General features: G+C 47.3%; 1 protein-coding gene across 6 annotated transcripts in view; it reads left to right on the forward strand.

The window, feature by feature from the left end:
• CELF2 (CUGBP Elav-like family member 2) overlaps positions 1–13805 on the forward strand; it is a 527802-nt gene that overhangs the window by 437784 nt on the left and 76213 nt on the right. For all 6 annotated transcript variants that reach the window (XM_060160102.1, XM_060160117.1, XM_060160126.1 and 3 more), the window contains one exon: positions 6631–6679. In XM_060160102.1, coding sequence (XP_060016085.1) covers positions 6631–6679 — 49 coding nt within the window. The remainder of the gene's footprint in view (positions 1–6630; positions 6680–13805) is intronic.

Raw genomic sequence — 13805 nt, forward strand, 5'->3', positions numbered from 1 at the left:
ACAGCCGTGTCCTCACCTTCATTTCCTTAAGCCGCAGCTGGGCCCCCGGGTCACGCATCCGAGGTAAACGCGTTCAGGAGTGAGAAGCAGCAGGTCCTATCAACAATAAGGGAACTCAATTCTGGGACCCCATGTGTATGTGGCGGAGAAGCAGAAAGAGGACCAGAGGCCACTCACTCATCATTAGGAGGCAGGATGAAGGGTGAGGCTTGGTGCTGTAGGCTGGCGCCCTCCGACACCCACAGCTTCCCACGAGAGAGGAGGTGTGGGATGAAAACCAGCCCGAGCCAGAGAGGAGTGGCCTGCATATGGTGAGACCCTAATCAGACCCCCGAGAAACGGCAGCTCAGGGGACTGTAGTCACAGTGCCCTGAGCATGTGATCGAAACTGAATACAGATGTAAGGGGAAGTAAACCAGCGATTTCTCCAGAAGCTACTTGACTCCAGTACCCGCCCCAGAGGGAGGGAGGGAGCTCTTGCAATTCCCCCTTTCATTAGATTTCCTTTGCTTTTTGTTTGTTTAACTGAAGTGTAGTTGATTTACAATATTACGTTAGTTTCAGGTGTATAGCAAAGTGATTTGGTTATACATATATATGTATGTATTTATATTCCTTTTTTATTCTTTTCCATTATAATTTATTGCAAAATATTGAATATAGTTCCCTGTGCTATACAGTAAATCCTTGTTGTTTATATATTTTATAGATTTCACTTGCCTTTAAATAAGTAGGGCTAAATGGAAACCAACAAGTTACCCAGTACCCTACTGTTGAACATGAGGCAAGATGTCATTGTTCTGTAATAAAGTGCAAAAGAAATTCACGTACAAAGAAATCTTCAAGGAAATGGGTTTGGAAGGCTTTCTTCATTGAAACGTAAACTTGATGAACTCTGTTAAGTCAAATGTACTGCCAGGAACCAGGATCTGTTTCCAAAACACTTGAATTTGCCTCCCTGGGACAGGCCCTCTGCCATAGGGGAGCCTGGTGTGAGACAACCACAGCCCTGTTGTGGTCAAAGTTCGCTCCAAGGGCAGCTGAGTTGAACTCAAGTCTTAGACTCACTGCTGCTGTTTCTCCAGCCCTCAGGGAAGCTACCCTGTCAGTGTCACAGGCTGGAGGTTACAAAATGCCTAGACTCCTCTGACCAAGTAGACAAATCTTGACAATACAGACCAGTGAAGGTTTTTTCAGACGCAGCTGATCCAGTGTGATGATGGAGTCTCACGTTAAAGGTGGTTAACTCATCCATTGGTGATGGCTGGAGTTAAACAGTATCAGTATAATTAACTGCATTAATAATGCAGCCTCAGTATAATTAACATGCCTCTTAACATATATACAACGGAATATTACTCAGCCATAAAAAAGGATGAAATACTGCCATTTGCAGTGACATGGATGGGCATAGAGATTGTCATACTGAGTGAAGTAAGTCAGAGAAAGACAAATATCATGTGATATCACTTATATGTGGAATCTAAAAAACAAAAGTTCAAATTAACTTACCTACAAAACAGTTATAGATGTAGAAAACAAACTGATGGTTACCAAGGGGGAAAGCGGGGGGAGGGATAAATTGGGAGATTGGGATTGACATACATACACTTACTATATATAAAATAGATCACTAATAAGGACCTACTGTATAGGGAACTCGACTCAGTACTCTGTAATGACCTATATGGGAAAATAATCTGAAAAAGAGTGGATATACGTATATGTATAACTGATTCACTTTGCTGTACACCTGAAACTAACAACATTGTAAATCAACTATACTCCAATAAAAATTAATTTAAAAAATAACATGCCTCTTAGGAGACTCCTTGGGAGAATTCTTGAAGAGGATGTGCTCACTCGCCATAGACAGAAGGAGGAGGGATCCAGCCCCAACCCTCAACTCTGAGGGTCCCTTGCATCTGGTGGGACGTTAGGAGATGGGAAGGGTGATGGCCAAGTTCTCGGGCCCTTCCTCCTGTTGCTGCCATCGCGCCCCCCCCCCATCCAGTGCAGAGCACGGTGCAGACCTCTGACCTCCGGCCCCTCCAGCTCTGGGATTGGAGGCGCCAGTTCCCCGTCATGACAGAAGCACTGTTGTCAGGCTTCAGTTCTTGACACCATGGGGGTCACCTTCAGTCCTTGAGGAAGGCCATGAGCCTCTGGCTGCCAATCCAGGGCAGTTCTGATTCAGGGCTGAGATGTGCATTGATTTCCCTGTACTTGAACTTCTCCGATCCAGGAATGTATCCCTCACTGTTGGTCTTGTCACGCTTCATTTACGTTGTGTTTGGTGAGTGATCTCTGGTGACATCGATTGCTTCCTCTGTTGGTTAGAATGTCCCATCATCATTCTTCAGGAACAACATGACTTAGTTTCTCTTACTCTGTTCCTTCAAATTTGTTGTTCCTTCCCTGAAATGCCCTTCACTCAAGTCCTGGTTAGCGCCCTTCAAGATCTAACTTGACCATGGTTTCAGCTGAGATGCCTTCTTGCCGTTCCTTTGACTGTGTGGGGTGTGTCTCTTCTGAGTTCCCACACTGCATGTGAGAAACGGCTGGTCTGTCTGTCTCATCCTTGCGTTACATACTCCACCATGACCAGAACTCTTTTTCACCCATCATTCCCACCACGTAACAGATCATCTGGTCAAAGCAGAAATAAGCGAATGCGTGAGTGGTCTTAGCATCCTACTGGGTCAAATCTTTGACATCATTTCCTGTTACAGGGAAAGAATCCCTGTATTATAATTTGAACATTTAAACTAGAATACCCCTTCCTTTACAATAACTTCCCTACTCCGCTCAACAAATCTCCCAAAGTTCTTGGAATCATGAGACTTTGAAGAAGTGACACACGTTATGAGAACGACTCCTCCAAACCATGTGGGGTTTTTTTTGTCTTCCTTGACATTTACGTCCTGTGTCTGATCAGGAATGTGTAACTCAGATGAACTGTTCGCGGTAATGAGCCATTCTTAATACAGTCCTGATTGAATACCTCTCTCCAAGAAGGTCACGGCGCTTTACATATGTTATCTAAATTGTCTTCAGAACATCGCTGGAGTAGGGTGACCACCATTCAGAATTCACCTTGGTCTGACAATCCAGATCTCTGTGAGGTTGACTTTTTTTCCCTTCAGAGCCCCAGAAAGACCGAAACCAAGTTCAAGTCTGCAGTGGCTGTAGCTACCACTGCTACATTCCTGAGCCTGGATAGTCTTGGGTCAGAATCAAAGCTAATTCTCTCAGCAGCAGCAGGAAAACCCAGAGTCAAGCCTCCGTTTAATACCCGTCTTAAAGCTCCAGAGATAAAGCATGATGCGAGGGCAGAGGAAGGTTACTTTCACCCAAGGGGATACTGCTGGCGCCTTCAACTGAGCGTCTGTCTGGCGCCTGCAGTGAGTGAGGCCTGCAGTTCTTCATCATAGGCTCATAAGTCCAAATCCCGTGTTGGGCATTTTGGGGGGAAGCAGTGTGGTTTGGGGGAATCGGCACTGGATTAAGAGTAGGGAGCTTAGATTTCTGATCCCAACTCTGTCATTAACCATCTGTGTGTCCTTAGTGAAGTCACTTATTCCCTTCAGACCTGTACATTGAGAGCATTGGATGAAATGATTCCCAGGGCCCTTTGCAGCTTTAGAGTCGAATGATTCTGTCCTTACTGCTCCCAGATTTCCTCCTCCAGACCTCGGTGCGCGTCACAGATGGATCTGAATGCTCACGGCACTCTCTCTGTGCTGCTTTTCTGATGCTGGTCACCAACTTTTCCCCTTTACATATGTGCCTATCAACGACCATGTTGGGTCGGCATCTTCCCAAGGGCAAGAGTCCTTCACTTCATTTTTGTGTCCTATACATAACGTTGGTACACTTATCTCTTGTCTCCTATCCCTTGAACCTGTGAATCTCATTGGAGTCTTTTCAGCTCATTGACCTGTTACAAGTCTTTCCTATCTGGAAAGGAGAGACCCCGGCCCCATCCTCCTCCCCCATCCTCCACCGAGCCTCCTGTCTTCCCCACTTAGAGCTAATCTTCTTGAAATAGTTGTCTGCATTTCTCATATCAGCTGTTCCCTTTCCTGTTACTCTCCCGCTGCCTACAAGCTGGCATTTTGGCCCCTGCCACCCAACAGAAACTGTGTTGATAAATTCCCTTAAAAAAAAAATTTTTTTTTGTATTGCCAAACCCGGAAGGATACTGGGGCGTTTTCATCGTAGCGTCTAAGAGCACTTGCTCTGACCATCGCCTTATTCTTGAAACTCCCTGCATGGCTCCAGTGGGGCCAGCTCTTCTGCTCCTGCCTCTCTGGATGGCCCTGTGCTCTGTCCCCCTTAGACTCCCCTTCCTGGCTGTTCTCCACAGTTCTGCCCCTGGCTCTTGTCTCTCTTCACTCTGCATTTCCCTCTCTGGACGGTTTCAGCCACGCCTGGGGCTTCCGCCACCTCCCAGAGCTGTCGCAACAGCTCAAAACCCACATTTCCAACTTCACCCCAAATGCAGCGTGTCCTGACCTGTGCCCATCAGTCTCTACACCCCCTCCCCGAGCTGCTCTCTCGTGTTTTCCCGATTTAGGCAGTTATATACAGGACACAACGTTATATATAGGACACAAAAGTGAAATGAATAGGCAGTGATCCCACTACACATTCTGTTGTCCAGGCCTGGGGTCCCGCTGCCCCCTCATCCCTACAACCAGCCAGTAACCTCTGAGGTTTAGACCTTCCCTGCTGTACGTGGGCTGTTGCAGTAGCCTCTTAACAGTTCTCCCTGCCTCCTGTGTCTCTCTTCTACCATCCATCCTCCACACTGCAGCCAAAAATAACTTTTCAAGGACGCAGATGGGATCTCGTTGCCTTGCTCCTTAAATATTCTATGCCTGATCGTTGACTTTTAGAGGAAATTTCAGCTCCTTAGCACGTGGGATCCTCTAAGGCCTGGATGCTGGCCGCCCTGGCAGCCCCTTCTCGTGCCTTCCGCCCTCACACTGTGGACTCCCTCCAGGAGGACTGAGGGCTTTCTCACCACGGTGTCCTTGTGTGGGGTTGTCCGTTCGTTTCAAGGGCCACCCCCTTCCTCTGCTGGCAAGTCCAACCAGCCTTTAGGACTCGAAGCAGATAGGCCCTTTGCCAAAATCCCCCCACCTCCCTCACCAGGCAGAATGAGGTATCTGCTCCCCTGGGCTCCCACAGCACCTTTTCTTAAAAGGCAGGTCGACTTACTGACTCCTAAGCATTCCATTCTCATGCTAGTCTCTTCTCTACAGATTGAGCATGTTAATGAGTGGAGTGAGAATACAGGTAGACCCCACAACTCCAGGCCTGTGTTCTGTGCATAAGAGCATCTTGCCGTTGAGAATAAACGAAGCAGCTCTGAATTATTTAGCCTCTTGTCCCCTGATGCCGCTCCCTCTTACCTCTTCCTCTTGTGTTTTGAAGACCCTGGCAGGCATTAGGTGCACGTGGTCTCGACCGCCTGATAATCATTTCCCATCATTTCAGTGCCAGAGCCCAGTACCAGTCCCCGTTCATTTCAATTAGATAAAGCCCAGAGCTGTGGCTGGCAAGTAAGGGAAGTCCACTGGGGAAATTAAAGGTTCAGAGCGAATAGGGCCCATTATAATAAAAGCATTTGCACAGCCACTGATTCCATCTACCCTGTGGCTGCGACGTTCCTTGGGGTAGGATGAAATATGAAGCAAGAGAACCCATGAAAGTCATTTGAGGAATGTATTTTAATTGGAAATGGTGGCAGCTTTCTGTGCTCTGCAGATCTTCAGATCACGCACAGTGATGTGACTGGCATCGTTTAAAGAACCGTAGAGCATCTTGTTCTGCCACGATGCAGGATCTTGGTTCCCCTTTGTCTCAGGCGCTTCCTCCTCCTACGTATGTACTGAATGTGATCGTAAGCCCCTCACTCCCGCTTTTCCTCCTCCCCCCCTTTCTCCTTCCTTCCGTTCTTTCGGTGCCTCTGCATTTCCTGTTTCACACTTCGTGTTTAATAAAAATGGGATAATGGCACCTCAAATCAATCAACTGGTCGACCTTCAGATTACTCAGAACTCAAAACACAGCCATGCAGCAGACATAGAACGGCCAGAAGAAAAACAGATCGTCTGTGTTTAAATTTGTAATAATACAAAATAACAGTAACTATTTTTTTTCCTATGCCCCGTTCATTAAGCACGTCACATGCATTTTCTCAGGTAATTCTCACGGCCCTACTATGCAGGGGTCACCTGCAGCTCGCAGATGAGGAGACTGAAGCTCAGAGGAGTTAAGACGCTTGCCGGAGGTCACGTAGTTGTAATGAATGGCAGAACCAGAATTACCTGTAAGATCCAGGCAGAAACCATATTGACTGGCAGGACCAGGTTTTGAACTTGAGTCTGACTGCAAAGCCCACGTGTTAAGATACCATGTCACAGCGCCCCGGGACTTAAAAGTACCCTGTTGCTGAACATCAAACACATGCTTGCATTTTAAGGTAGCTCGTTTTAACTGTGAGAGGTCTCGTTATTATTTACGTGCCCTTATAACAATGTCAGTAGTCGTGTTGAATAGCGTGGGATTTCTGAGACTGTTTGTTCAATCTGCCTTACTTTCTCACTTTTCTATTTTTAGATGCATCATCCCATTCAGATGAAACCTGCAGATAGTGAAAAATCAAACGGTAGGTGGTGACTGACTGTCTTCCTTTAATGTCTGTTCCTTTAAGTGAAGACGTGAGGTGGGGGGCGGGAAGAGCTGGCCCCGTTGCTGTTTCTCTGGGGAAGGCAGAGAGATGTGCTCCCGGAAACCTCCATCGCGGTGGGTACCTCGCCCTCCTGCCTCCTGTGTCTCTGGGGTAAAGACCTGTGAAGATGCTACAAGGAACGGCTTTCTGTGTCCCTGTTTGGGGCTTGCTCTGTGTGGCCACCCTGTGGCTGTTGTTTACCTCCTCTGACAGCAGCTTGGGCACCCGATGGGGAGGGGTGACCTTATACTATGCAGAGAAGGTGAGTGAGAAGGGCATCGCCCACCAAGAATGAGGCTGTCTTTTTTCCCCCCTCCCTTTGGTCCTCTGGCTTTGCGACTGTCTCACTGCACTTTTCTCTAGGTTGTATCCATTGCATTTGCATCCACATTCATTGAGAATTCCGTCGGCTGATTAAATAAACATACAGTCAGTGCAAAAACAAAACAAAACAAAAATATGCATTTGATGAGGTCGGTGAAATAATTGGGACTTGCCTCTCCAAGACACCAAAGGGTTGCTAACCCCATTTCTCTCTGAAGTTTTTGCTCCCACCTCTGCAAACCTTCTGTCCCTGTTTTGTTCTTTGGACTGGCTGCATTGTATGTTAAAGGAATCGTCTACCTTCCTAGACCTCAGCCCTCTCCTGCCCCACAAGACTGACATGGTCAGCATGGCCGCCTTCCTCCGGGCAGCTCTGCACCTCATTAATTAGTCATGGAGCAGAAGCCGTACACTTAGAGATCTGCATTGTCTGCCAATGTAAATTATGACGGGGCTCTGCATCTCTCCACGAGGTATTTTCTTTTGCTAATTGTAGTGCATCCCATTTTCCGGCCCCATACACTAGACAGTTTTGAAAGAAATTCCACATCGTCCGGTGGTGTCTGTCGGAGAATAGATGTTGGTGCTTTCCCCACCGTCTCCTCACCAGCCACACACTTCTCTGCAAGTCTAACTCCCTTTTTCCTCCAGTACTTTATCGCAGGCGTGGCGTTGAATGTCAGAGGGTCTAAAATCCACCCCTGCTTTGTTGTGGGATCTTGGTCCAGTCACCTCACTCCTTGACTTGACAGTTATTCATCGATTACTTACTATGTACCAGGCATGTTGCCAGAGGCTGGGACTGCAGCAGTGAATTTTTAAAAGAAGAAAAGGACACAAAAGACACTGTCCCTTACCTGCTGGAACTCACATTCGTCGTCACTGGTTTCAGTATCTAATAATCGCTTGAAGACCAGACTTTAATCTCCTCATTCATAAAATGGGATTAATGCTAATTGCCTCTCGTAGATGAGGTTTTTTTTAAGACTCATAGAAGGTGTTTGTGACAGTGCCTTGTAAATGTTCAAGCACTTCTGTAAGATGTTGGTCAGTGTTCCCTGGCCTTTAGGGGCCTTCGCCGAGTGTGTCTGCCCAGGCAGAAGGCCATCTCCTCGTGCCGATTTGTTCCAGGAGCGTGTGTTACAATCTGTTCTCTTCCTCCTGGGAGAGAGGCGGGATGGATCTAGTATTTGTGGGATGAATGCCATCAGTGAAGGTCATCCTGGCACATCCAGCCACCAGGAGATGCTCTCTGTCCTTTGGCCCCATAATTCTCCAAACCGTGTCAGGACACGGGCCTTGGGATCAAAGTCTGCAGGAGGGGGTTCGTCTCAACCTTAGGCCATAGTGATAAAAACGTGACAGAAGAGAGAACCGAGTTGGAAATGTCTGACTTAAAATACCCAAAGAGTTGAACCGAGAAAGGGTTTCTTCTTCTGCATTTTCTCCTGTGCAGGTGCGAACCCTGACTGTCCACAGGGTAGCTGCCGGGAGGGCTCAGAATGGTCTAGCTGCCCTTGCTGTCCTCTGTCTCCTGTGGGCACTGAGGGTAGTGTTTGCTTTGGATCTAAAACCACAGCAACAGAATCAAACTGCCGTGGGCACACCCCATGTTGCACGATCTCAAAAGCCAAGCAGGATTGGGCTCTGTGTTACTAAGATGAGCAAATACCTAAAAATGCCATTTTTCAGGAAGCGCCCCAGGGTAGCAGGTGAAATCTATTTTGAGGAGCCCGGACTTGACCCGGACCCTGCACTTATTGGCTGTGACCTTGAGCAAGTTCTTTACTAACCTCACCCAGCCTCCGTCTCTCCCGCTGTAAGAGGGGCTCCGGAAGCCTAGTCTGTGCTCTTCCTGTAAGGCCCGCCTTACAGAGTCATCATGCAGTTAACACCCACAGAGCTTGGCGTAACACCCGGCACGTAGCGTGCGTGCAGTCTGCTACATTGGTGGCCTAGCTCCAGCCAGTTGAGGTAGTTGTTTTGGTGTATCCTGAGAGCAGAGGCCAGCCCTTCCAGCCTTGGGCTCTTCCTACCAAAGCTTAGATCTGTGCACCTGAAGGAAAACCCCCAAACCTTCTTGCTGGGCCAGTTGTCCCTTTGCTTGCAGATCTACCTTCATTTTCTGAATTTCCAGGAAAAAGAAAAAGTCGAATAGTGTAAATGGACCAAAAGCTGCTTTGAAAGAGCTCTTCTTCACGGAGGCTCAGAGGGACCCCCACCTTGCATAGCCATGAGCAGACTTCAGGGTTGTCCTTGGAAGAATCAGGAGAAAGGTATCATTTCCCAAAGCCAGGGATAAAAGCTGCAAGCCTTTTCTGATTTCACATGACATTTTTAACAGGTAAGCATAGTTTCTGCAGCTCAGAGAGCACCAAGATTTCTTTGGCTCAGATGCTCGAAATAGCTCCTGTGGTTGTGAAAGAAGTATAACGAGCTCTAATTGCACTTTTTTTTTTGAGTTTGCTGACATTTATGGATGACACAAAGGGCTCATCACAGTGAAACAGTTACTCTCTTCATTATCATTGTGTTCAGATTTCCCGAACTTCGTATTTGCTGAGCAAGGCTCATCACAGATTCATTAGTGATGGACAAACGAATTCCGGAAAAGCAATCACTCTTTTAAGCTTTTGTCCATGCAGGGATTCTGACAAAGCCCAGAAATGTTAGTCTGCTGTATCTGCCCTGCACTTTACTCTCTTAACCGAACGGGCTTCTGGAATCTCCACAGCTTCCTAGAACCTGCCCTTCCAATGGCTCTGATTTCAGCTGCATTCTCCAGCACATTTATGTAAACTCCTAGCATCTTCCATTTCTTATGCTTCTACTGCGCCAGGTATCCAAACAACGGATCCTCCTCTGGGTTGGCAATACGATGTCAGGGACTTTGAGAAGAACACACTGAGTATATACCCAGATTTCAACAGCACCCACCTTTTTTGGTGATTTTTCCCTTACACCTAGTTGAGTGGATGGTACAGGAAGGGCATTGGAGGAGGCCTGGATTACTTCAGGGACCAGCCACACTCACACACACGTAGTCACTCTTTATCATTCTCTCTCCCATTCGAGGGCCTGTTTTCCTGCTTTTAACCTTCCATCACTATGCAGAAAAGGCAACCAGCCGTGCGAGATCGAAAGTGAAACGCAGTTGCTGGATCTGAAGTCGGTCCAGCAGTGGGTGACAAGGGAGTCGTGGCGGTTGCCTTTGGTTCTGTTTTTGGAGTCTCGGGAGCTGGAGCCAGTGTTCACTGTGAGGTCGCACTTCTGACTTGAAGGATTATTTTTGACTCTGTAGGCAGAGTATCAGAGCTTTAACCTCCAACCTCACAGCTTGTCAGGGTCCTTAGAGCCTCGAATCCAGAAATGCCATTTAAACGCCCGCCCACACACCGCCAATCTCTTTCCTCGAGGCCTCTGAAACCCCCCGTGGCTGTGCTTCAAGTTCCGAGCTCACAAGAGTCAGGATGACCCGACGTTGTCACCCTGGGGAGGGCGAGGCCTGTGGAGACAGGAATCCAGGGTGTTCCCGTGCAGTCACTTGCTGATGTACTAGAAGATGAAGAAACCATTTTGAAATTCAAAGTAGAGAGACCCGTGGATTCGGAGGCCGTAATTAAATGCCATATGTTAGCACTCACACATTGAAAAGTTGTTAATTAATTCAGGCCGCCCCGAATCCAGGTGTGACTTTGACAGATTGTACACCGGTGTGTTAGCACAGACTTACAATTAGGGGGGTTTTAAAAAATGAAGTTTCTAGTCCCTGAACCTAAAAAAGTCCCCACTTGTATTTAATATCAACCCCTTCTCATTTATACCACGGAAGGGGAGCTGGCAAGGGTCACTGGTATGAATCCACTTTCAGTTCTGCTACTGTTATTGACGGCAGCACCCCCACCTGTGCAGCACGTGGTAGATGAAGTATTTCCCCTCATTCATTCATTGGTTATCCTAAAGGAAAACATACTTTTTCTTTAGAAGCCAAACACCTTATCTTTTCTTTTCTTTCTTTTCTTTTTTTTTTAGTTCCCCTAAAGCATTTAGCAGAATACTGTGAACATGGTAGGTTTATCTAAGCAGTTGGCATTCTTGTGGATTGAAAAAACTGGTGAGATACTTAACTGCCCGTGAATACTTAGGAAAAGCCCACCAGGAAATTCATCAAACATTGATGAAAAAGTTCAGTGATTTCAAGATAATTAAGTTTGTTTAAAATGTTGACAAAGCTGTTTAGCGATCCTTAGAATGGGGATCCTAGGAATAAGAACTTTCACTGGAAGCGCGGGAAAACTCACTGAGAGGAAAGCTAGATCCTTGTAGCTATTCCCATTTTTGCCATTAAAGCAAACAAGGCCCAACTGTGAAAACCACAGAGCTACTTCGGCTTGCAGAAGGTTGCCAACATCCAGGTTCCTTTATACATGCACACACGTGCTGACACACACACACAGGAAAGGAAGTTAGCGCTTTCAATAGCATATGGAGGGTGCAGATTTCCTTTTCTTTTTAGCTAATACTTGTTACTGAAAAAAGTGACAGTTATCTTTCATTTCCCTGCCTGAGTTTACCGCCTCATTGTGCCTAGGAAGTCAGGATTTCTTCGTAAATGGTTTCCATTTTTTGTAAATTCATCTTAGGAAAAAAGTCATACTTGAGCTTCTCGGGAGCTGCGCGTTTAGTTGACTATAGCATCCTGCACCCTAAAGCTCAGACCCTGAAAATGGCCTTCGCTAAATACCGTCATTATAGGTTTATCGGGGAAACCAAGGACCAACTGGGACTTTATCCTTTGCTTTTGTTTGAAAACCTGATTCTTCGGGATAAGAAGAAATACAACAGAAATTTTTTTCTACTCGTCAAGGTATCAGCCACAGCTTCCTCGGGGTAGGAGTCCCAGAGATGAGGGCAGGAAGGGATCAGGGCGGGGGGCAAGAACTACAGCTGCAAGTTTTCCCTCCCTCCCCAGCCCCATTTCCGCCAGTCCCATCCGTTCCCCTTCTGCTTCAGGGGAATGCCACGTGCCCTCAGGGCCACTGGAGTCCTCGCATGCTGAGGAGTCTGGCATCGCACTGGAGGTCAAAGGCTCCCATTGGAAAGAAAGCACCTCTTCTGGGGCATCTGATGCTTCTAATTCTTAGACCCCAGTGACAACACAGCCCTCAACTTACTGTGCTTTCACCAGTTCCTAGTAGATCATTGGTAGTCCACTTACTCTGACAGGAGAAAGAAGGACTTCTTAGATTTAAAACTCTTCATCTACATAAAGCAAGTGGAGTCCTCAGCAGCCTCTGCTGAGGAATCAGAGCCAGTGACACCCCCTTTCTCCCTGAGGAAGCTCAGCACAGGCGGTGGCCCTGGACCACCTGTGACCTTCCTTCTGCATCCAGCCCCTCTCTGCAGATGAAGCAGAAAATGGTCCATATTGTGCTTCAGTCAGGCTGCCTTCCTCCGTCCACCACAAAGACAGTCCTTATTCATTCCTGACTCTGCGCCTTGTTCGGTTAGTACGTGATGCGCCCAGCACACTACCAGTCCATCCAGACCCTGCCCGTGCTTCTTAAAGTCCGGTTTCAATTCCACATCTAACATCAAGCCTTTCTCAAACTCTGGTACCCGCTCCGTAGTTCACAAGGATTGTGTAATTGTGGTTTTCAACCTGTATTCTTTGGAGCGCTCGTTTCTCTGCGTTGTCTTGGGAGCCGCCACCAGCGTGGAGAGAGAGGCTGGGTAGAAAGCGTTGCTGAAGTCCATGTTCAAGTGCTTCATTCAGCCAAAGCGTGTAACCAGGCTGCCTTCTCTCCACCACTTGAGAGAGAGAGAAAGGAAAGAGAAGAGACAAAAGAATCAAGTGGAAACCTGCATTCTATGGATGACAAGACTCAGGTCCACAGAGGTCAGCTCGTCCTCCAAGGTCACCCGTCACCTTCATGGCAGCACTGGAACGAGGACCAGGGTCTCCCAGTCACAGCACTGCCCTACCCTCCCAGCCTCATCTGCCTCCTCTGGACTTGTCAGAAACACAGAAGAGTGAGCAGAACCCTGGGCCGAAGAAGGTACCAGATCCTGGTGCAGGTTGGGCCACCTCCTTGTAGAACGATCCTTGGCCAGATCCTTCCCCCTGCTGGGCCTTGGCCTATCTTTAGAGTCAGACAAAACGTCTTCCACGTCTGTTGCTTCCGGCCTGGGAGTCTACAACTAGGCGCTCTTAGCCCCTCAGCGCCACCCTTGTCCAATATAGTAGTCACGTGCAGCTTTTAAATTTTAAATGAGTTAAAATTACATCACATGAAAAATTCACTTTCTCGATCACACTAGCCACCTTTCAAGTGCCCAGTGGCCACACATGGTTTTCGCTACTGGGGTGGACGTCACAGACCAAACTTTCCCCTTCTCCCCGAGTTCTACCGGATGGAGCTGCTTCAGAGTAAGTGAGTCTCTGTTCCATTATAGATCTTCCGTCCCGGCTCCTGGGAGACACAGACCAGGGATTCTGACTTACGTACCCGAAGCAACTGGCCCTGGCAAGTCTAGAATACACTCTTGCCAGTTAAATGATAATGAGACACTTACTGTCCAGAAAAAAGAGTAAGAAAAACAGAAATAAAAGCCAATTAAATAGCAATGGCAAGGTTATAATACAGATATAAAATGATCCCGTAAGCTAGGACTTTCTGAAGTGCTGGTGTAGCCGGCTATCTTTCTTTCTTTCTTTCTTTTTTTAATTTTAATTCTA

The sequence above is a fragment of the Lagenorhynchus albirostris genome, chromosome 1 (genome assembly GCF_949774975.1).
Source record: "Lagenorhynchus albirostris chromosome 1, mLagAlb1.1, whole genome shotgun sequence".
In the NCBI taxonomy this organism is placed as follows: Eukaryota; Metazoa; Chordata; class Mammalia; order Artiodactyla; family Delphinidae; genus Lagenorhynchus; species Lagenorhynchus albirostris.